At 43.8% G+C, this 23,544-nt stretch overlaps 1 protein-coding gene across 1 annotated transcript in view; it reads right to left on the reverse strand.

Moving 5' to 3' along the window:
- Positions 1 to 3,072: 3,072 nt before the first annotated feature.
- The window catches only part of LOC126481820 (myc-associated zinc finger protein-like), a 240,210-nt gene continuing 219,738 nt past the window's right edge, over positions 3,073 to 23,544 (reverse strand). Inside the window, exons 2-3 of the mRNA XM_050105778.1 lie at positions 13,061 to 13,333; positions 3,073 to 3,132 (exon numbers count right to left, since the gene is read on the reverse strand). Coding sequence (XP_049961735.1) covers positions 3,073 to 3,132; positions 13,061 to 13,333 — 333 coding nt within the window. The remainder of the gene's footprint in view (positions 3,133 to 13,060; positions 13,334 to 23,544) is intronic.

Here is a 23,544-nt window from a genome sequence, read left to right on the forward strand (position 1 = left end):
GCGGCAGTTTGATAATCTGTACAAATAAAATGCCTCGTAATTTTGGGAGCGTTGTATAATCAGTCGGGAAACCTCAGATCAAGCGGATATTTGGCTTTGATGAAGTTTAACCTTCCGAAGAAGTAATGGAGCTCTTGGATTATTGAATGCAGGTTCGTATCCAGTCTTTCGGAAGTTCCCTTCTGATTAACACTACGCAATATATCGATGAATATCATTAATTCTCAAATGTCAAATACACACCTTTTGTTTGAAGGAGCATTATATTTCCCTTTTAATCGTACGACTTCGTATCAGTTATCTTCTGTCATAAATCTCAATAATCAGATTACAGTTCTTCAAACAAAGCTCAGGCTAATCGGCACGAAGACAATTTCGGAAGCTTTTTTGTAACAACCACCAGAGAGAGTGCTAGAAAGAATAATTATGCGCTCATGGCATAGCTATTGTATGAAACTATTTTGCGCATGGGTTCTGCGAGTACGAAGATAGAAAATTAGTAAATGTCATTCAAGGATATAATTGTATCAGAATAATTCATCGAATATAAAGAGATATTACAAACTAAAAAATTGCATATTGGTTGTCAGATTTCGCCAGTAACGTAAAAAAAACCTTAGTATTTTTCTTCGTGGTACCAGAGTACAGCTCGTCACTGAGGCCAGTTCGGCGCTTGACGAATAAGACAGGAGTCCTCTCGTCACGGTTGGCGTGCATAAAGCACAGGAAAGATCAAGGTCAGTTGGCGCGAATAAAGGCTTAAACTGCGCTTGAAACGGGGTAATGACGCTTCCCGGCCGACGGCGCCTTTAAAACGGAAAGAGCGGCCGACTGGCCCGCCTTAATGAGATCGCCCTGCTGTGGCAGTCCTCGGCCCTGCTAAGAATTCGCAGAATTTGAAAGAAGTCTGGGAGGGACTAGGCTGCCCCCAGGTTAATGACTCTGGCGCGTAAAAGGCTGCCTGCACCTTAGCGCCACGAACACTGGCCGTCGCTTTTCATCACGGTTCGCCTAAGAAACTCAACTGCTACATAGTGCGACTGGGAATAAGACGCTATACAGACGAGGTAATTCACAACAGTTTTGGATCTGAATATCTGGCATCGTAAACTTTTCTTCTGTCAGTAAATATGCCTGGTTCTTAACCGACAATCAATTTTCAGATTTTCCAGTGCCACAAACTAACTATTTACTTAGAACTATGTGGCCTCTATATGTCTTGCCATGCCTCGCGATGTCATACCACGCCGTCTGAGCCGAGCCTGCGAAATAAAGAGATATCATTTACACAATGAGTGTAAACCCTTTGGGGATTAGGACGCGATACTATACAGGGGAGTCAGAAACAGTCTGAAAAGCATGTAAGGGTGTTGCAAAGTAGGTTGTGTGGACAAATAATTGTTAAGAGAGAAATCTATACGTTTCGCCGTTTCCGAGTTTTTTAGCATTGATGTTAGCTGATCAGGCAATTGCGCGCGCAAATTCAAGCGGCCCGCCAGAGACAGTATCCTCAAACGTGTCCCTCGTTTGGTTTCCTAAAACCGAAAAAGAGAGCGGTATAAAAATAGGTGGCTCTGAGCACTATGGGACTCAACTGCTGAGGTCATTAGTCCCCTAGAACTTAGAACTAGTTAAACCTAACTAACCTAAAGACATCACAAACATCCATGCCCGAGGCAGGATTCGAACCTGCGACCGTAGCGGTCTTGCGGTTCCAGACTGCAGCGCCTTTAGCCGCACGGCCACTTCGGCCGGCTTTAAAAATAGGACATGGAACAGTAGTAAAGATCGAGCCCGAGCCAAAAGCTGGGCAGTCTCGTGCGCTACCATCTACTCTATGAGAACAACTGACATTAATTGTATCTGGCGGGCGGCTTGAATTTGCGCGCTCAACAGAATGATTGGCGAACTTCAATACTAGTTAACTCGGAAACAGCGCAACGTATCGAATTTTTTTCCCAACAATTATTTTTCAGCGGACCCTATCCTGAAATACCCTTACAAGCTTTTCGTACTGTTTCTGACCACCCTGTATTACACTGAAACAGCTATAAAGCGGACGTTTCGACCGTCTTTGCCGAAGTACTTCTCCTGGTGACCAAACTGCTGGGTTCTGGGAATCATCTTCCCAATGTATACCATCTTGAAACCTCCTGGGATGTCAGAACTGTGTGCCGCACCGGTACTCGAACCTAGGACCTTTGGTTTTCGCTGGCAAATGCTCTACCGACTGAGTTATCCAAGCACGACTCAGAACCCGCTCCCGCTGCTTTACTCTCACCAGTATTTCACCTATCTTACGAACTGGATATATCATTTTATTTCAGGTATAATGTGAAAATCTACGTCACATTCTGGTATGACATGGGATAGTTCTAAGTCAATACGCCTATGGATGGGTGGCTACACGGTAGACTACTGTCCGTGCTATTCTATTAGGTGACTGACGGGTGACAGCCACCTCTCAACAGACTTCTTGACTACGAACTATCCATTGACATACCAGACTGCGACGTCGGTTGTCACCTGATAACAGAAACAAGACTGCATGTAGAGGAAAAATCATCACCAGAAATTTAGTGCTTTAGACGCCTTGAAGTGGACCGCAGCAGTTATGGTCGAAAGTTTGTGTCAAAGTTATTTTAGTGCTTCGTAATGACGCTTCCTCAGCACTCAAAGCAATTTTATTCAAATTAGAAGCCTACTTCACAGTGGTCACATTCACACTTGTTATGTAAAAATTTCATTTAAAAAGTATGATTTCAGAACGGCCGAGAGTCTTGATTAACTACCGGTTTCGGCCATCTGATCATCTTCAGGTATCACAAAATTATTTTACAGCAACCTGGACGGCAACGTTGTTACTGTGGCAGCATTCTGTCATTTGACGGCACACACGAGAACGTTTCCTTACAGGCTGCAGTTACAATCATGTGACACCCGAGCATCATCAGATGCTCAAAACAATAGAGTCAGCGGCACCCCTTGGCGTTTCTGAAACATGACCTTTTTCGATTATCTACAGGCTGTGGGACAACACTGCACAAAATAAAAATGTCAGTTTGCATTCCGCTAAGTGCTTTTGAAGTCGATGCTTTTCTTCATAGTTGTCTTGACCTGCTTCCCGGGGGCCTGTTTGGGTAATAAACTCAGAAGAAAAACTTCAAAAAGAAACATCGCTACTAAAGTATTTATTTCGATAGTCTGTTTCGGTAAGACTACGTTATCATCTTCAGATCTACAATGGATAGAACCAAGCTGAGTTGGGTGATAGGTTTAAAAGCCAAGTTACAATATACAAAAATAATTGTCCACACATTTGGGAAAATAACCTACCTTATTCTCTAAAAATTCACATAATCTCCTTCATTTGCACTATGTATCGTGTAACATCACAAATACACTTGTGAAGATCATGAAAATCACTGGATATCTACATGTCAAATTTAAAATGACTAATATACACAATTGTCAGGATAGTGCACCGAATTTGTTTGAGTCACAAGAGTTTGACAATAGAGGCATACTAAAACGCGCTCCATTATACAATATTGAGATGCAATTTTCCGACGAGAACCATGAAGAATAACAAATTAATAATTTTGCCATATTTGTCATTCAATGAAGAAATGCGATTTTCAAAATTACTATCGTTCATCCAACAAATAAATATAACAGCAAACAGTGTTTCCTTTTAGCGGTTTCTCTGCAACATTTTAGTATGACCTGTGTATACGTTCATTGGAGGGAGGGAGAGAGAGAGAGAGAGAGAGAGAGAGAGAGAGAGAGAGAGAAGGAGAGAACAGTTTTGTCCGTTAATAAAGTTAAACTTTGAATGACACTGTGTTCAATGTCTTTATATCCATGGTAAGAACGCGTGCACATACTAATTTTTAAAACTTACGTTATGTTGATGTTCTATACGAGGGGTGTAAGAAACTACGAGTACAAATTTGCACGTTACTGTATAAGATAAAGGTCTGTCATGTGACACAAATATTCCGGGTACACCGTTTCCCCAGTAACTCTCCTAGAAGGGTTCGACGCTGAACTTTCCTTGATCCAACGTTCACAGTTGTTTTGACTGCTTCGTACACAACACAGTTACGTCTTACTTACCCACCACACTTTGCAGTTGGATGTCAAAACATTTAGGTAAAGTTTTCCCCAAGTGTTGGGTTTGGAGATGTGGGCACCACGTTCTCCTGACCTCACTTCTATGGATTTCTTTTCATTTATTGTAGGAGACATCAACAGACCCTTCAGAATAGCTCGTTGCCTATCTGATGAAGCTGTAACTATTGTTCGTATAAAGTTTTTTTTTTTTTTTTTTTTTTTTTTTTTAGCGTGTTAGTCTATCATTAAGACGCAGACGTCAGTTGTACAGTGCTATGTACAGACGACATTTTCAGTAACATTTCTAAAAAGGTATTCATAACATGACAGTTTGAACATCATCTCTGAAAATCACTACCGTCAAAACCTTCATGGCCCCATGGTAGCGAAACAGTGCACTTGTGACATTTTTACTACAGAAAATAAGTGTTGCTTTTTATATCCTCCAAACAATACAATTTTGTATACGTAGTTTTTTTACACCCTATCCAGTTCATGAACTATGATGTAAAATATTACTTCTATGGTCAAAATGGTTACAAAGTCTTAGTAAACCCAATACACAAAAGTTCGTGTGTGAACATGTTTCCTACTCTTTTACGCTGGAAAGGCTGGACAGATTTGGAAGAAATAAAGTGAAATCAGCTTATACCCTGAATTAGCACGTAGGCCACTTTTGAAAGTATGTAGTACAACATATTTATTGATTTGAAGAATATAACGCGAACTGTGGACAGTAATTACTCTTATAAAAAGCTGTTTACTCTTTGGCCTTTGAACTGTATCGTATTTGTGAAAATGTTTTTATTGTTTAATATATCCTACATGATAATATTCAGTGCAATGAATACAATGCTTATACAATCCTCAAAGCGTTTAATCCACACTTCCATACAAGCTCGTTGCATTTTAGCCGCTGAGCGTCAGGCGTATCGTATACCTTCTGAGTTGTTTGAAGACTCACAACGACAATGTCATTTAAACGCTGTAGAATAGAGAGGCGTCATGCCTTTACATGTAGAATGTGGCAGGCTGTTAGTGAGGTGGGATTTGATAATGATATGCGAGTGTATCCGCTGGTAACAGGCACAAGCATGAGGGCAATTGACATTGCTGCACGCGCAAATATTATACAATTTGTGCTGCACCGAAATAGAAATTGCTTGTTTTCTTTCTTCGTCCAGTTGGTATGTTTATTACTCCTTCAGGCTGAAGAAGCTGGAGGAATTTGAAATAACTTTGGAATGGAGACGGACTACACCCCGAATTAACACAAAGGCTACTTTTTATTCCGAAAAAAATATCGCTGTTCCCATGGGATGGTCAATGTGACTACTGTTCCCGTGGGATGCGTAACATGATTAAAAAGTCATCCATAGAAATGAATGCGTTAAGTTTAGCGTAGAGAGTAGTTCTTATCTGTTCTAACAAAGGAAATAAGTACATGCATAAGTCTAGGACGGCATAAATATTCCTGTAGGATTAAATCTTCACTAAACTCTGCTACAATCTAACATGCACATGACAATATTTCGCATCATGTAGAATATTTGGCAAGTATGTTGGATTGTGATATTTCCAGGGTTCAAACATTGGCTTGGCTTTTCTGTTTCGAGTTGACTGATTATTATTATTATTATTGTTTTGGATTTCGTTTGCTTCTAGAGTCTAGATAGTTGGTAAGAATTAATATTGAGAACTTGGACAGTGGAAGCTGAGTTGCGAGCGACATCTGTTCTGTCAGCTTCTCCCATCATCTCCAAATTAATTATTTTTTTCCGATGCCGTGTGGTTTGCTAGGCTGCAAGTTGCTCGCGTCGCAATACCTCCAAGAGATAACTTTTGTGATGGCGCATACGCGTGGGCAATGGGTTTCATCATTAACATTTCGTTATAAATAACCGTTTAACCTCGAGTAAGACAGCGGGGCGCAGGTAGAGTTTACATAATTCCAGCTGTTTAGAATCTTAATACGTTCCAGTATTTTATCTGAAGTGAACTAATTGTGCAAAACGTAACACATATGTATTTACCTATTATTATCTACTTCTCTAGGGCTCCTAGCATATAACACTTCATTATAAACGTTATATTCTTCCCATACAGTAATACAAAGACTTGCATTTGCAACTTGAAATGATAGTTGTTGCTTACTATGTGGGGAGAAAATTTATACCAGCATTTCCACTAAATTCTTGAGGCTGGTTTTAACGGAACAGATAACCTCTAATCGCATATGAGAAACAGCAGCATTAAAAGCAGATAATTTTTCTTGGCTTATACCGAGTTGAGAAACTGGTACGTTGCCACCTTCGTGGGTTATTCGTACCGTTACTTGTGTACATATTTGTTAATGGAGAACGGAAACTGCTTGGATAAACAAGACAGAAATTTGCAACGTGACGTCCCATTGCCAATGTCATTAGAGACGACGTTGGAAGGATCAGGATCTACGTGCGCGAGCTAAAAGGAAACAACTGGATTCGCTGTCAACTGGGGTGCTTACATTCACATTCCACTCATTCTGGGTTGCGCATTATGGATAAAAAATAATTTTTTTCTTTATCTGTATTTACTGATTAAAAGTCCGCCTCTTTAGCTGAGTGGTCAGCTCGTCTGGCTGCCATGCAGCGGTTCTAGGTTTGACTCCTGGCCAACTCGGAGGCTTTCTCTACTGAGAGACTGGGTACTGTACTGTCGTTCCCATTATTTCATCATCATCGGCACGCAAGTCGCAGTGTGTGGTGTGGACTGAAAAGAGTTGCAGCTGGTTGGCTGAACTTTCCCTGGAGGGGACTCCCAGCTATCAATGGCATACGATCATTTCATTTTTTTTTTTTCACTGACTGAAAAATATTGATAAAATTGATTTCGAAGCTAACTCGTATCTTCATCATCATCATCTTCTTCAACATCATCATCGTCATCACCCACAAGACTTAAAACATACAGTACATTTAGTTACAGCAAACGTAAAACTGATTGAACAAAATTCACAGGGGGTGAGTTATCCATTAAAAGATGCACCGTAATTGTGTTGTAGCTCGACGATGCCTATGTGAACAGTGTAGGTACGACGTCTGCGGAGTCTGTTACACACAGATGTACAGTGAACAGGAGAGCATGTCGCGAGTTAACCGGTTCTGAACTTGAATCAGAATTCGTGCAAGATGCATGGGTCACGGCAAAATACAAGAATTAGGGATTGTAACCCCAACAGCGTCTAGTAGGGGTCTTCAGTATCGTAGGGACAGTGCTTGCGCATACGTGGACCGCCACAGAGGACTACCGCTATTGTTTGAAAACTGACGTCACGTCGCCTCCACGGAACCATGCGCAGCGTTAAGCGGACTATCGTGAGTCAGATCGCTGCAGATTTGAATGTGGGGTGTCAGGAACACATTTCTGCCGACACTGTCCGGAGACAAATGCATACGTAGGCTTCAGCAGCTGTCGACAGACTCATGTCACAGTGCCTTCGAACCGCTTCTGGCCATTCAGAGTACATGCGACATCAATATGCTAAGGCAAAATAAACTACAAATGAGCAAATACGTTCGTACTTTATAAGCGAAGGTGAAAATCAAGGACCGGCCGGAGTAGCCGAACGGTTCTAGGCGCTTCAGTCTGGAACCGCGCGACCGCTACGGTCGCAGGTTCGAATCCTGACTCGCGTATGGATGTGTGTGATGTCCTTAGGTTAGTTAGGTTTAAGTAGGTCTAAGTGCTCAGAGCCATTTGAAACTCAAGGAAATGTTACTAGTTTTATTTATCAAGAGCAGCTGAAAATTAGATGGGTACATAGGGCAACTAATGGAGAGGTACTGAACCGAATCGTGGAGAAAAATGTATAGTATGTCTTGATTAAAATAAGGGGTATATTGGCAAAACACATGAAAGCATAAAGGAATAGTTAATTTGGGAAGGTAGTGAGGTGTGGGAATGAGAGTTGTAGGAGAGGTAAAGGCTACACTAAGCAGGGTAAAGCGACTGTAGGTTGCGGTGGTAGTTATCGAGAGATGAAGGGTCCCGCAAAGGATAGATAAGCGTGCAGACCAACGTCAAACTAGACATCGGACTGAAGAGCAGCATCACAAGCACCTGAATTTTCCACTTCCTCCACCAAGTTTGTGTTTGCTGCGATAGTTTCAATGTCACAGAGAGCACGTTCTAAGATCGCCGACTGTGTAACCAAGTTAGTAAAAACTTCACTGTTAGTAATAAGAATTATTATCTTTCAAAATGGTGTTGTGTATGTATAGCTCACACATGTTACATCAACTTATAACATCCAAATACAATAAAGTGACGTAAGTAGACACTATGTAAATATTACGTCCAACATTTTCATTGATCGTGTGACGTCAGAGTACGCGCAATTATTAATTTTACTTTACAACCTTTACGAATATGACCGTGCAGTTGTTAAGATACTGACATATTCGGGAGGCTGGAGATCGCCTTTCTTGGTTATCTTGATTTAGATTTTCCGAGGTTTCCCTAAATCATCAGGCAAATACTGCACTTGTTCGTTCAGCAAGGCAACGGCCAACCACCTGTCCTATCCTCGCAAAAAAGCGTACTTATCTGTTCTATGTGTATGTGTATTTTGAGCTACTTATTTTCATTGTGTCATGATGACGAACCTGATATCACTGCTATATGATCCCTGAATGAATAAACAAATAAATCTCATTTATCTTATAAATAAGTTACAGGAACAGTAGATTTATAAGAAAATTATAACAAGAGCAAAAGAATAGCTTCTTTTTGTTTTTTCTTCTTTTTCTTTCAGGTGGAGCAGTGATTAGCACACTTGACTCTCATTCGGGACGACGACGGTTTAAACCCGCGTTCGGCCATCTTTCCCGTGATTTCCCTACATCACTTCAGGCAAATGAGGGGATGTTCCCTTGAAAGGGCGCCGCGGCCGATTTCCTTCCCTATTCTTCGCTAATCAGAGCTTCTCTCCGTCTCTAATGACCTCGTCGACGAGACGTTAGACAGTAACCTTCTCCTCCTCCTTCAGTAGTTTTAAAACAGGTAGCGCTACGTAGCACAGTGCTTACGACAATGCTACCTTGCCTGAAAGTGATAAAGCCTTCGAGGTAAAACGCTGGAAGAAATATCAGGAAAAAATAATTTTCCGTGAAAATCAATCTACGTGATACGCAGAGAATACATATAATGCTACGGATTTAGCGTGGTATTTTCGTAACGATAATGCCACAACAGTGTTTCGCTAAAGAATGGTGATTCTTTATTAAACAGTATCGAATATATTGTTGACCATCAGCTTCAACAGTTACAGTATCTTATAGAGAAACCGGTATCACGCGATACTTGGCTATAAAGATGCAATGACTATAAATTCATACGCTACTTGCTTGTTGCACTATAAGATTCAGTTAATTCCCAGATACATTTTCCATTTTTATGATAAAGGCAAGTTCAGTTTTTTTTTTTCTGAACTAGTACACGGTTTTGTCCTTACACGTGTGCTTATAGATTCGCAGGAATTAATTCAACAATTTTTAGCTATATAAATATAATGTTACTTGTCTCTCCTGTCAACATCTGCGTTTCCTCTCATGTGGTCACACATTAAGAGATGTCCTCCACTGCACTTATAAATGTTCGGCACATATACACGTCGAAATCTTTTGGTTTTCTTGTTTTAACGGTTAGTTTTTCGTACCTAAACAACGTAAAACACTTCACTGCTGATCTAGTAACAGATTATGATTTGTAGTACGAGAATTCGTCTGAGAAATAAACTAATATTATATTGCAACAAGCAAATGGTGTTCGAATTTATGAAGTTAATGTTTCATGCATAAATACCGACAAACTTGACAGCAATTGTGTTCTTCACGGAAAACAAATTACACTGCTAGACTGTGTCAGAAGCTGTCGCATCATTCTAGGGCATCCCGGAGGTGTTCCCACACTGTTGCAGGTAGGTGTGGCATTTTAATGTCTACAGATGATAGCATCTTATGTTCAAATCTCTATAAACTCGTTCGATATTGTAGCTCCGTGAACAACTCTGTTTTGCATTAAAAAAAAAAAAAAAAAAAAAAAGAAAGAAACTTAGTGCACAACGCTGCGTTGTAGACAGACCATGTGATGTACAGAACATTCAAAATAACAAAAGGCTGAATTCCACGAGACTGTCTCCTCTTACTTTTTTTTAGACCCCAACCAAATGTATTCCTACACACAACGTTGACGAAAGAACAGATGGAAGATGGAAGTTTCGGCAGCATATCGTATCTCCCGTTGGGCGTTGCAAGGTTTACAGGGATGCACGTGGCAAAGAATGAAAGGAGGGAAGTATACAGCAGATGACAACAAGAGAGTTCACTCCGCGTCTTCAAGAGAACGGAAAATCTCTGTCAGGGATCGGAGAAGCTGTAGAAGATGCTATAGAAAGGGGCGGCCTGCAGGAATTCACAGAAAAGAGGGACTTCGCAATCTTGCATGGAGAACTGGCTGCGACGTCTTCTCACATTACTCCTCAACATGCATAGTGGAATTAATTGAGTGATGTAGAACAACACAAGTGTCGTGTGAAATTCCAAGTACACCAAAACAATTAAATGGATGAACAAAGGTAGGAGCTACAGTTTACTAAAGATGTATTCATGCACGAGAGTACCTGTAAACAATTACATCACATTCACGATACGGAGAACGTGGAGTAGTGATTACAATGAATAGAATGTAGAAGATACTGCGAAGTATGGGATTAGTGTGATAATACGGCTGGTCATGTCACCCTCTCGTGCAGCACCGTATAGATTCACAAATGCAGACGTGAAACGTTTCGTCTGTACGATGATACGCGAAGAGAATTTGCATAAAGCGTTGAGCGCTTGGTAATAACATAAGGTATCTACTTCTGACAGAAAAACGATCCGAAGCAAACGACAGCTTATCCACCTGTGGCGTATTAGCTCTAAAATACCCGACATCAGATGCATCCAGCATATGTGTCACGAAACTGACGGCCGTCGGGAGAAAACCAGAACGGTTAAAGAAATATTGGCTCAAACGTGATAACGTTTGCACTGTCAGACCACAGACGGTGAACAAAGTATTAACTTACTCCGTGAGACATGTATGGACTTACGATAAAGCATAAACTATAGTATGAATAATATCTTTTTCAATTTTGTTTAGAGGTTTCTCTCTACTGAACCCAGTTTCTTGTTACATCAAACTCTCGAGTTCAAGCAAAAATATCGCAGACTCTGCAACCTTTTGACAACAATAGAGAGGTTCAACTCAATGAGGATATTTGCGTCCACTGATGTATAGCAAAGAAGACATTGAAAATCAGTCTACAGAGAAAATGGGATGATGGTTGCGATTTAGATGTATGTGGAAAATACCACAAACGTTTCTGAATTGTTTGTCTGTTATGATGGCATTTATTTTCGCAGCACACAAAAAAACGACTTCAGTTGATATTGTAATTACATATTACGGCAAATCATATCGATGGAAAAATAAACTGTTGATTATTGCACTTTTGGACATCTGGGAAATACTCCTTGCTTCCTGAAACGATTACAGCCGACTGCATATCACAGATGTTCCTAACCTACTTGAAGTACATTAGCTGTATATTCTGTTGTCAGAAACACACGAAAAAACTTGTTCCCCGCATATCTGACTACCATTATTTTATTTCTTTCAAAATACTGGATATGAAATTTAATTTTCTTCTTTATTTGCGACAAAGCAGCTGTGGAAGGTTTCTTAGTTTCCCACCCCTGAGTACTACTGATAAATAATTCCTTGTTTACAAACGGTTTCTACTCTCAAACCATCTTCAGGTATCTTACAGTTATGTATAACAGCTACATGAAACTTTAACGCTCTGGTATCAAATAACGTAAAAGGCATTCTATCTTAACTATTAGTCTTTGTTGCAATCGGGCTTCGTGTTTTCGTGTGGACATATAGACGCAGGATGGGTTTTTTAATATTTGACATCACGATATTCTATAAAGCTGTCAAGTAATTTTAAGGTACCTTAAGATGATCTGAAGATAGAAACTTGTTGTAAATAAATAATTATTTATCAGAAACTCTTCAGGATTGAAATTTTTTTTTAGATAGTTACGAGGTGTTAGTGTCACTCAAACAAAATACATTCTCTGCTTTTCGTTGGAATTGACATTTGCGTAAGTAAAGGTTAATCCTTGTTTCAACACTACGTTAGTCGTGTAGCCGCTGACACACTGCTATACCACGATTGGAGCAGTAAGAAAAAGTAATTCTAAAGGTGGATGGCAGCGACGGTCATATTTTGGCATCGGTAGCGGATACGATCCAGGCACCGACCTAAAAGGGTGCAACAAGTGAAACAAAATGCGGAAAAGGTACATCAATAGCTACATAAACATAGAAAAACGACGATCTTTTACGATTCAGTCTTATGTCTACCAGGTTTTATCAGTTTTTTTGCGACAATGGAGGATAAATGGGTGTCCCCACCGTACTTTCTCTAAGAGCTATTAAATGCCATTAAAAAGGTATATAGATCAATTTACGTTTGGTAGATTTATTGCTTATGGCTGCTCAAGAACTTGGTGTTCGTTGTCCGTTTCACTTTAGACAGTTGCTTCCACATCTAGGGGAATAAAGAAGTTATCAGTATTAAACACACAGTGAAACATTCGATCTTCTTCATACACTCTCATCTGCTGGAAACTATAATTCGATTATAATGTTTTCACTAAGTCTGTGGGCGTTAAGACACAAACGCTCTGAGAAGTTACAGGTGGGCGGGGCCAAAACACTTCTGGAACCCAGGCGACAGTACACTTATACACACGTCTGGTGACGGCGATGCGACAACAACGACACTTGTGTCCAGCCAGCCACGAAGCGGGAACCGCACCGGCGCGGCCGTGTCAACAATGGTACTCACCCTGCCGCTGGCGTCCACGCAGTTGACGTCGGCTCCGGAGAGATCCATGAGCTGGCAGAAGGCGTCCTCGTCCGCCTCGCGGGCCGCGCGCACCAGCAGCTGCTGGTGTGGCGGGGGGGCGGCGGGTTGCGGGGGCGGCAGCGTGCCGCGGCGGTAGCGGGCCGTCTCGTGGCAGCAGCTGGCGCCCACGGCGGGCTTCGCGGCGGCACTCGCGGCTGCGGAGGCGGTGGCGGCGGCGGCGCGACTGCGCAGCCAGCTCTGGACGCCCGCCACCTGCGGCACCGACAACCTCAGCGCCTCTGACGGGCGAGAGCCGAAACTGCGCTGCGCCGGAGTCACCACACACGCTGCCTGTTGCTAATATTCTGCGTGAAATTATTAACTAAAGGGTATTCCTAGTGACTAGATGTGCTTCCAGTAGATTACTCGCATTTCTCTTTCATCTTCTACCACTACATTCCGCAAGAAATATTACAATGTCTGGCGGATGGTACCTCGTGTACCACTAACATTCCTCCTGAGTCTGATTCCTGTTCCAGCACTGGCCCAGAATACACTCTAAGACAAAGAAAAACGACCCACCACGAAGAAATCGGATGTGAAATACATGTATAGACAAACTAATGATTACAATTCCAGAAATGTTGGACGATTTACTCAAAACAAAGAACTTCACAAATTGAGCAAGTCAACAACACTTTCAAACTTCCCGGCAGATTAAAACTGTGTGCCGGACAGAGACTCGAACTAGGGACCTTGCCCGCGAAAGGCAAATGTCCCGAGGTCGAGTCTCGGTCTGGCACACAGTTTTAATCTGCTAGGAAGTTTAATATCAGCACACACTCCGCTGCAGAGTGAAAATCTCATTCTGGAAACATCCCCCAGACTGTGGCTAAGCTATGTCTCAGCAATATCCTTTCTTTCAGGAGTGCTAGTTCCGCAAGTTTCGCAGAAGAGCTTCTGTAAAGCTTGGAAGGTAGGAGACGAGGTACTGGCAGAAGTAAAGCTGTGAGGACGAGGCGTGAGTCGTGCTTGGGTAGCTCAGTTGGTAGAGCACTTGCCCGCGAAAGGCAAAGGTCCCGAGTTCGAGTCTCGGTCCGGCACACAGTTTTAATCTGCCAGGAAGTTTCATATCAGCGCACACTCCGCTGCAGAGTGAAAATCTCATTCTGTAAACATCCCGCAGGCTGTGGCTAAGCCATGTCTCCACAATAACCTTTCTTTCAGGAGTGCTAGTTCCGCAAGTTTCGCAGAAGAGCTTCTGTAAAGTTTGGAAGGTAGGAGACGAGATACTGGCAGAAGTAAAGCTGTGAGGACGGGGTGTGAGTCGTGCTTGGGTAGCTCAGTTGGTAGAGCACTTGCCCGCGAAAGGCAAAGGTCCCGAGTTCGAGTCTCGGTCCGGCACACAGTTTTAATCTGCCAGGAAGTTTCGTATCAGCGCACACTCCGCTGCAGAGTGAAAATCTCATTCTCAATAACGGTTTGGTTCACCTCTGGCCATTACGCAAACAGTTACTCGGCTTGGCAGTGAGTCAGTTGTTAGATGATGTCCTCAAGAACATCGTGCCAAATTCCGTCCAATTGGCGCGTTAGATAGTCAAATTCCGGGCTGGTTGGAAGGCCCCACATAACGCTCCACATGTTCTCAATTGTAGAGAGATTCAGTGGCCTCGCTGGCCAAGGCAGGTTTAGTCAAGCACGAAGATAAGCAGTAGAAACTCTCGCCATGTGCGGCAGACATTCTTTCCTGAAATGTAAACCCAAGATGACTTGCGACGAAGGGCAACAAAACGGTGCGTAGAATATCGCCTACGTACCGTTGTGCTGTAAGGGTCCCACGCATTACAACCATGGAAAGATATGGCACTCCACTCTATCACTCCTGGCCTTCGTGCCGTATGGGAGGTAACTGTCAGGATGGTATCCCACCACTATCTGGAGCGTCTTCACACACATCTTGGTAGTAGAATTGTCTTCAGTGACGAGTCACCCTTCGAACTAAGCCCCGATCACCAGCGAAGACGTCTCAAGTCCCAGACAGCAGTGGGATATCTACGGCCCAACAACCAGGAGTGATGGTTTAATGTGCCATTTCCTTTCATAGCAGGACCCTTTTGATTGTAATCTGTGGTACCCTTTTAGGACAGCGGTACAAAGACGATATTCTACGCCCCGTTCTGTTCTCCTTTATGTCAAGCCATCCTGGGCTTACATTTCAGCCAGATAATGACCACCCGCACACGGTGAGATATTATACTGCTTGTTTTAGTGCTTGCCAAACACCATCCCGGCCAGAAAGGTCTGCGAATCTCTCCCCAGTTGAGAACGTTTGAAGTATTTTGGGAAGTATCCTGCAATCAACTCGGGATTTTGACGATCTAACGAGCCAATTTGACAGAATTTGGTACGGTATCCGTCGGGACGACATCCAACCTCTCTATCAATTCCCAGTCGAAGCCTTGAATGCATAACGATCAAGATCGACCAGGCTTTATTGATTTGCTCAATTTCTGAAGCTCCTTTTCTTGAAATCATCATCCACTTTTTCTGAAACTGTAGTCAATTGTTTGTCTGTACATCACATTTACCGATTTCCGTCCAATTCGGATAATTCCTTCGTGGTACATCCTTCTTTCTTTCTTACACTATTTCCTCGCTGCAACTGTGTGTTCGTAGAGTGGCTCCTACAGAGTCGGACAGGAGTATGGACACCAAAAACACAGCTCATCACCATGCCTAATGTGGTGCAGAAAAACCATTGACATTCAAACTAGCTTCCACTCGTTTTGAAATGGATAAATATACATCCAGTACGGTTATCTAGGGAGTAATTTCATTCTTTCCGCTAAACAGTGGCAACTTAAGGTAACGATAATAGACGTGGATAGCGATAACGCACCCGTCCTAACAAACTAGACCACATACGCTCATTTATACACTCCTGGAAATGGAAAAAAGAACACATTGATACCGGTGTGTCAGACCCACCATACTTGCTCCGGACACTGCGAGAGGGCTGTACAAGCAATGATCACACGCACGGCAAGCGGACACACCAGGAACCGCGGTGTTGGCCGTCGAATGGCGCTAGCTGCGCAGCATTTGTGCACCGCCGCCGTCAGTGTCAGCCAGTTTGCCGTGGCATACGGAGTTCCATCGCAGTCTTTAACACTGGTAGCATGCCGCGACAGCGTGGACGTGAACCGTATGTGCAGTTGACGGACTTTGAGCGAGGGCGTATAGTGGGCATGCGGGAGGCCGGGTGGACGTACCGCCGAATTGCTCAACACGTGGGGCGTGAGGTCTCCACAGTACATCGATGTTGTCGCCAGTGGTCGGCGGAAGGTGCACGTGCCCGTCGACCTGGGACCGGACCGCAGCGACACACGGATGCACGCCAAGACCGTAGGATCCTACGCAGTGCCGTAGGGGACCGCACCGCCACTTCCCAGCAAATTAGGGACACTGTTGCTCCTGGGGTATCGGCGAGGACCATTCGCAACCGTCTCCATGAAGCTGGGCTACGGTCCCGCACATCGTTAGGCCGTCTTCCGCTCACGCCCCAACATCGTGCAGCCCGCCTCCAGTGGCGTCGCGACAGGCGTGAATGGAGGGACGAATGGAGACGTGTCGTCTTCAGCGATGAGAGTCGCTTCTGCCTTGGTGCCAATGATGGTCGTATGCGTGTTTGGCGCCGTGCCGGTGAGCGCCACAATCAGGACTGCATACGACCGAGGCACACAGGGCCAACACCCGGCATCATGGTGTGGGGAGCGATCTCCTACACTGGCCGTACACCACTGGTGATCGTCGAGGGGACACTGAATAGTGCACGGTACATCCAAACCGTCATCGAACCCATCGTTCTACCATTCCTAGACCGGCAAGGGAACTTGCTGTTCCAACAGGACAATGCACGTCCGCATGTATCCCGTGCCACCCAACGTGCTCTAGAAGGTGTAAGTCAACTACCCTGGCCAGCAAGATCTCCGGATCTGTCCCCCATTGAGCATGTTTCGGACTGGATGAAGCGTCGTCTCACGCGGTCTGCACGTCCAGCACGAACGCTGGTCCAACTGAGGCGCCAGGTGGAAATGGCATGGCAAGCCGTTCCACAGGACTACATCCAGCATCTCTACGATCGTCTCCATGGGAGAATAGCAGCCTGCATTGCTGCGAAAGGTGGATATACACTGTACTAGTGCCGACATTGTGCATGCTCTGTTGCCTGTGTCTATGTGCCTGTGGTTCTGTCAGTGTGATCATGTGATGTATCTGACCCCAGGGATGTGTCAATAAAGTTTCCCCTTCCTGGGACAATGAATTCACGGTGTTCTTATTTCAATTTCCAGGAGTGTATTAGGATATGGTGATAGTTGTCACAAAACTGGTCCTGTACGACTCGAGCTGTGCGAACAGGAGTTCTGTTGGCTTAGAACACAGTGTCACCACTAGGAACAGGCACTGTACCATGGGGCTAGGCGTGATCTATCGAAACAGTAAAAAAAAAAAAAAAATGGTTCAAATGGCGCTGAGGACTAGGGGACTCAACTGCTGTGGTCATGAGTCCCCTAGAACTTAGAACTAATTAAACCTAACTAACCTAAGGACATCACACACATCCATGCCCGAGGCAGGATTCGAACCTGCGACCGTAGCAGTCGCGCGTCTCCGGACTGGAGCGCCTAGAATCGCACGACCACCGCGGCCGGCGAAACAGTCACATAATCCTTAGCAGTGATACGACTTTGGAGAGTAATCATGCCCAAAGCATCACCGAACCTCCACCATGTTTCACTCTTGGGACGTAAGCTCCACCAGTAGGAGGAAACAGTGTGCCAGTGTGAAAGAAGACCCATCCGAAGAAAATGACATTCTTCCATTGCTCCATTGTCCAGGTTTAATAGCTTCGGGACCACAATTTCCTGTTACGGACATTTGCATCACTGATCAGTGGTTTTGGAATTGCAGCCGGCCGGTGTGGCCGAGCGGTTCTAGGCGCTTCAGTCTGGAACCGCGCGACCGCTACGGTCGCAGGTTCGAATCCTGCCTCGGGCGTGGATGTGTGTGATGTCCGTCGGTTAGTTAGGTTGATGATCTCAAATGTTAAGTCCCATAGTGGTCAGAGCCATTTGAACCATTTTTGGAATTGCAGCTCGCCATGTAGTTCCCTGATTATGGAGGCCCCTTCTTGTTGTCTGCTGACAGTGTTCGCAGGTGAAAAATTCAGTTCGCAGTGACTTTAGCAGAGGTCGTTCCCTTATTTATCCTCACAATTCTCTTCAATGATCGTCTGTCACGATCACTCATCACATCCTTTCGTTCGCGTTGTGACTTTGCGGATGATGTTTCTCCACTTTCCCTGCATGCGACATAAATCTTCGCTACTGTGTCTCTTGAAACCTCAAATACTTTGGCTATGTTGGGTACGGAAGTACCGAAGTACCCACCATCCGAGCACCGACAGTTTCTGACAACTACACAGAACACTCTCCGACCCCGGTAGCTGAGTGCTCACCGCGACTGAATGTCAAGTGGCCGGGTTCGATTCCCGACTGGGTCGGACATTTTCTCCGCTCAGGGACTGGGTGTTGTGTTGTCCTAATCATCATAATGTCATCCCCGCCGAAATGGCGTCAAATCCAAAGACTTGCCACCCGGCGAACGATCTACCCGACGGGAGGCCCTAGTCTCGCGACATTTTAATTTTTCACAGAACACTATACTAACCACGAGTGACACCTGCAAAGCAGCAGCTAACCTGCGAAGATTGGCTATCATCTACGTTTATGTTGAAGCATGCATCTCTTGCGTTGGTTCCATGGTTTTGTTCAACCCCTGCATGTACGCTACAGCCATTTTCAGGTGTCTGGGGAAGAAGGTTTTTCTTCACCTTCACGGGCCACTTTTTCCTTATTCTTAAAGGTGATATGCTGAAAGCTATATGCTGGATGGCTCAAGGGCGAGTGATGCTCTGAGAATCTTATTAAGAATACAAGGTATTCTCAATACCTGTAGGAAAATGAATTTTGAGAAGCCCGAGAGGAAGCAGCATTTTGCAGCAGAGTGTTACTAGTACAGACAGTAAATGACCAATGAAATCTTCTACATGTCGCTACTGAATCGCTTGCTCGCTGAAACAACTGGCGTTCAGTTTGGAGCTCGCAAACTCGGGAAAGTCAGTCGGCAGCTCTTACGCGTGGCCTCTCTGGACTGGAGGTACTGATTCAATTACTGATTTCTGGTTCGGAGATATAATCATCCAACATGATCAACTAATTATTTCTTCACGCCTGAAAAGTCTTGACAGAGTTCGCAAGTTTATTGAAACCAATACGTTCCATTTGCGTCAGTGGAAATGTGGATGTGACTTTTTCCCTTTTGACTCCAAACTACTATCCTGTACTTGCGTAGTCAGCTAGGTACAGGGTATAAACTGTTAGCAGTGTACTTACTGCAGTCCGGTGGTAGGGTTTCGGCATCTTCCTGAGAGTAGTTAGCTACCTTCTGGCCTTTAATTAGGGGCCGATGTGGCCGAGTGGTTCTAGGCGCTTCAGTCTGGAATCGCACGACCGCTACGGTCGCAGGTTCGAATCCTGCCTCAGGAATGGATGTGTTTGATGTCCTTATGTTAGTTTGGTTTAAGTAGTTCTAAGTTCTAGGGGACTGATGACCTCAGATGTTAAGTCCCATAGTGCTCAGAGCCATTTGAACCATTTTTTTAATGAGGGACTTTAGCATAGCGAGACGTTTAAACCTGCCTCGTGAGTCCAAGCGATGCTGCCGACCCTTATTTAGACCGACAGTAAAAGTGTAGCAGTTGAAAGCATTAATTCCATAAATCTTTCAGATCAAATAAGTGCAGCAGTACGCACGCTGCAAATCGTTCACGTTGAGGGGATATTGGCAATATGCAGGAGTGGTCTGAGGACGGACACCAGGCCGTTTCAGTATAAACCAAAATCCTGTTCATCTTTGTAGTTTTCTCTCGAGACGTATGTAGGGGGAAACAGTACTTTAACTGAGCTACCCTAGCACGGTTTACGACCCGTCTTCACAGCTTTTCTTCTGCCAATACCTCTTCCCTCACCTTCGAAACTTCACAGAATCTCCCCTGTGAAATTTGCAAGACTAGCACTCCTGAAGGAAATGATACTGTGAAGATATGGCTTAGCCACAGCCTGGGTGATGTTTCCAGAATGAAATTTTCACCACGCAGCGGAGTGTGCGCTGATATGAAACTTCCTGGCAGGTAAAAACTGTGTGTCGGGCCGAGATGAAACACGGGAGCTTTGCCTTCCGCGGGCAAGTGCTCTACCGACTGAGCTACCCAAGCACGATTCACAAACCCTCCTCACAGCTTTACCTCACCTCCTATCTTCACAGTTTCGCAGACGTTCTCCTGCGTAAATTGTAGGTGTAGCACTCCTGGAAGAAAGTATATTGTATATAGCGGAGACATGGCTTAACTACAAGTTGGGGGGGGGGGGGGTGCTGCAGAGTGAAAATTCATTTTTGAAACCAATTACTATTTTCAGCACATACGCATATAGTCGCATTGTATGGTCATTCAGATAAAGTGCAACTTACAAAATAATATGAGACAGGCGTATTTATTTAGACAGGTAAATGCAAGAAACGTTACTATTTCTGTGGAGATACGAAAGCAGTTTATTTGGTTATTTTCCATATTGTTACAGCAACAAAATATAACATTTTGTGTAGCATGTAGGTAATGTAACTAAACAAACTGCGTACAAATCAATTTAAATTAAATTTCTATCAATTTTAGATAGGGAGCCAGAAACGTTATTGCAGCGCCTGTGTCTGTAAGAAGTACAATGCATTGTTCCTTCGGAAATGGATGCATAGTACTTCGGTACAAAACACAGGCACTATAATATCGTATTTATCCGCCGACACCAGGCTAACGACTTTCGATTAAAATTTCTTCCCTATGCGGCAATTACAGTAAGTGTACGAGTGCAGGCTAATGACGCGTCGAAGGCGACATACGGAAGTTTGAGTCTGCCGTGAAGCATACACGGATAGCAGGAACTCTTAAGCTGACCACTCGCGACAAGCGGAAAATCCGGGTTCGAGTAACGGTCCGCACAAATTTACAGTGTCGTCATTCCATTCTACAGTTGGAGATTGCCTGCATTCACGTCTGCGAATACATTTTCTGTTTTAGAGATAGATGCAGTTTGATATACATAACGCTCTGTTTGCAGAGTAGTATCCTGGTGGCGGAATCTCATTTAAATCAGATACTGAAAAGAGTGCCCGGCTTCTTGAATGCGCAACTCAATGCGCCTCCTAAAAGATAGGCGGCCAAAATGTGAAGTCAGTTGGTGACAATCATGATGCGCTGTTTACAGTCATCCGGGCAAAGCGTACCGTTTCTTACATCTGTCTATCAGAATAAATGTGCCTTTCACTCATTATATTACAAGTTACAGAACACAACCCCTTACCTGAAGTACCCTGAATGTGTAGGATGTTTCCTAGTAGTATGTATCTTCTTGTAACCGTGACACTAAAAAGCATGAAACGTTGTGTGACGTCGTTTTCATAAGTTATTCGTTATATACAAAGGAAATTAATTATATATTTTATATATTTTTATTTTTAATTTATCAGCATGATTCTTTCTCTCAGGGATATTGTCTTTTCTTATCACTTTTACTTACGTGCATAAGTATATATGAAACTGGTTCTTGAAGGGCCTCAGTTACTCACGTACCAACTTTAGATTTTGAACGTGATGACTAAAATATAGTTGCCGTTAGCTGAATTGAATGTAATTTTGTTCATTTCTATTTATTGATTGCAAAGCAATCCGTGGAGCGCCCAAGATAAAACTTACCGAACTCATGGAATCTGTATAGTTTAAAAACATGAACTTTAACGCAAATTAATTATCTGTTGCAATTTAAAAAGGTTCTTATAACGAAATCTCTCGCATTTACAGTTACTGTTAACACTGAAAAATAAATTAATACTTCGGCGCGTAATGGCCGACCAGAGGCTGCATCGGAAGATGAGCTTCTCGCAGCGCAAATTACTGAAAAAATGCTTATTAAAAATAATTAGCCACTGCGAGCATTTGAGGTGACAACTATTACAAAGAAATTCATTTTGTAATAATAATAACAAGTTTATTTTAGCAATAAATACGAATAACTTACATAAACTGTGTGTAGCCGCTCAATGGCTGCCTTCCGTATAGCGAAACAAAACAGTGTGTGTACCACAAAATGCGCCCTTCCTCCTCGGCCGTACAATCGCGTCTCCCTCGATCCTTTTTTATTTTCATAGACATTAAATAAAGATGCTATCGCTGCATATCAGTTGTTTCAAGAACATTAACTATATCTTTTACACTAATTATATTCATAAAATACGTAAACTACGATTTACAACCGCTAAAAATGTCAATATTTATGTGACGTATTGTCACAGTTGCAAGGCCAAATTCACCTTGCATGCAAGGTGGAACGATATCCGAGAAATGGTACGTCGACAAACTTCGAAGATTATAAAGGGGCGTACTGAGTAACAAATTGAATGTAGGAATTTTTGTCTGCAAACGTCATCCAACGACGGTACAAAGCGTGTAGGTCAGAGGGACTGACGCCTGCCGCTAGGCAACCCCAGCTGCAAGAAAAGTGATTGAGTATGCAGGTGAGGTGGCGTTGTGACGTGTTAATAATCAATCAGAAAGCTGCGAACTGGGGTTTGCTTCTAAGGTGTGGCCTAATTTCAGGCATTGGCGCAAATTTGAACGTTATGTGGCGTTACTGGATACCGCTGCCGGCCATAGGTTCCTGTCCTCAACTACACAGACGAAAAACACCAAGGAGGAGGTGTGCGACACAATCGAAAGTTGGTACACGTGTTGCTACATCTGAAAGATGCATTTGAGAATGAAGATCAGGTTTGCTTGACATACACACTGTAACGGTCGCGAGCGTCAGTTAGCTTTGAGACTGGACGTGGTGTGTTAGTCAGATGTTCCTTCTGCGATACTGAAGAAACACTTGACAGTAATGCAGCCACTGAACACGATTGCTGGCGGCGGTGCCACGAGAATGTACGGTCGCAGAAAGGCTGGGCTCCCGACGGCCACGTGGCACCACTGAGAGGGAAGACCATCGTGTGCGGATCGGAGTGCATTTGCAGCAACAATCTGAGAAGCAGTTGGCACCGCAGTGACAGTGTTACAAGTAGGTTACTTCAAGGACAGCTCCGAGCCAGACGCCCTGCAGCACTGACTCCAAACCATAGCCATTTGCGACTTCAGTAGCGTCAAGCGAGAACTTGGGAGGGGGGGGGGGGCGAGGAGGGCAGGGTGCAAGTCTAATGTGTTTTCTGATGAAAGCTGTGTGTGCGCTAGACACACTGGACCTACACCTGGAGTTAGGGGCTGGGCTGCGACTTCATACGACTGTAGGAACTCTCTCGTGGCTATCCCACGCACC

Source organism: Schistocerca serialis, chromosome 5 (assembly GCF_023864345.2).
Source record: "Schistocerca serialis cubense isolate TAMUIC-IGC-003099 chromosome 5, iqSchSeri2.2, whole genome shotgun sequence".
Taxonomy (NCBI): Eukaryota; Metazoa; Arthropoda; class Insecta; order Orthoptera; family Acrididae; genus Schistocerca; species Schistocerca serialis.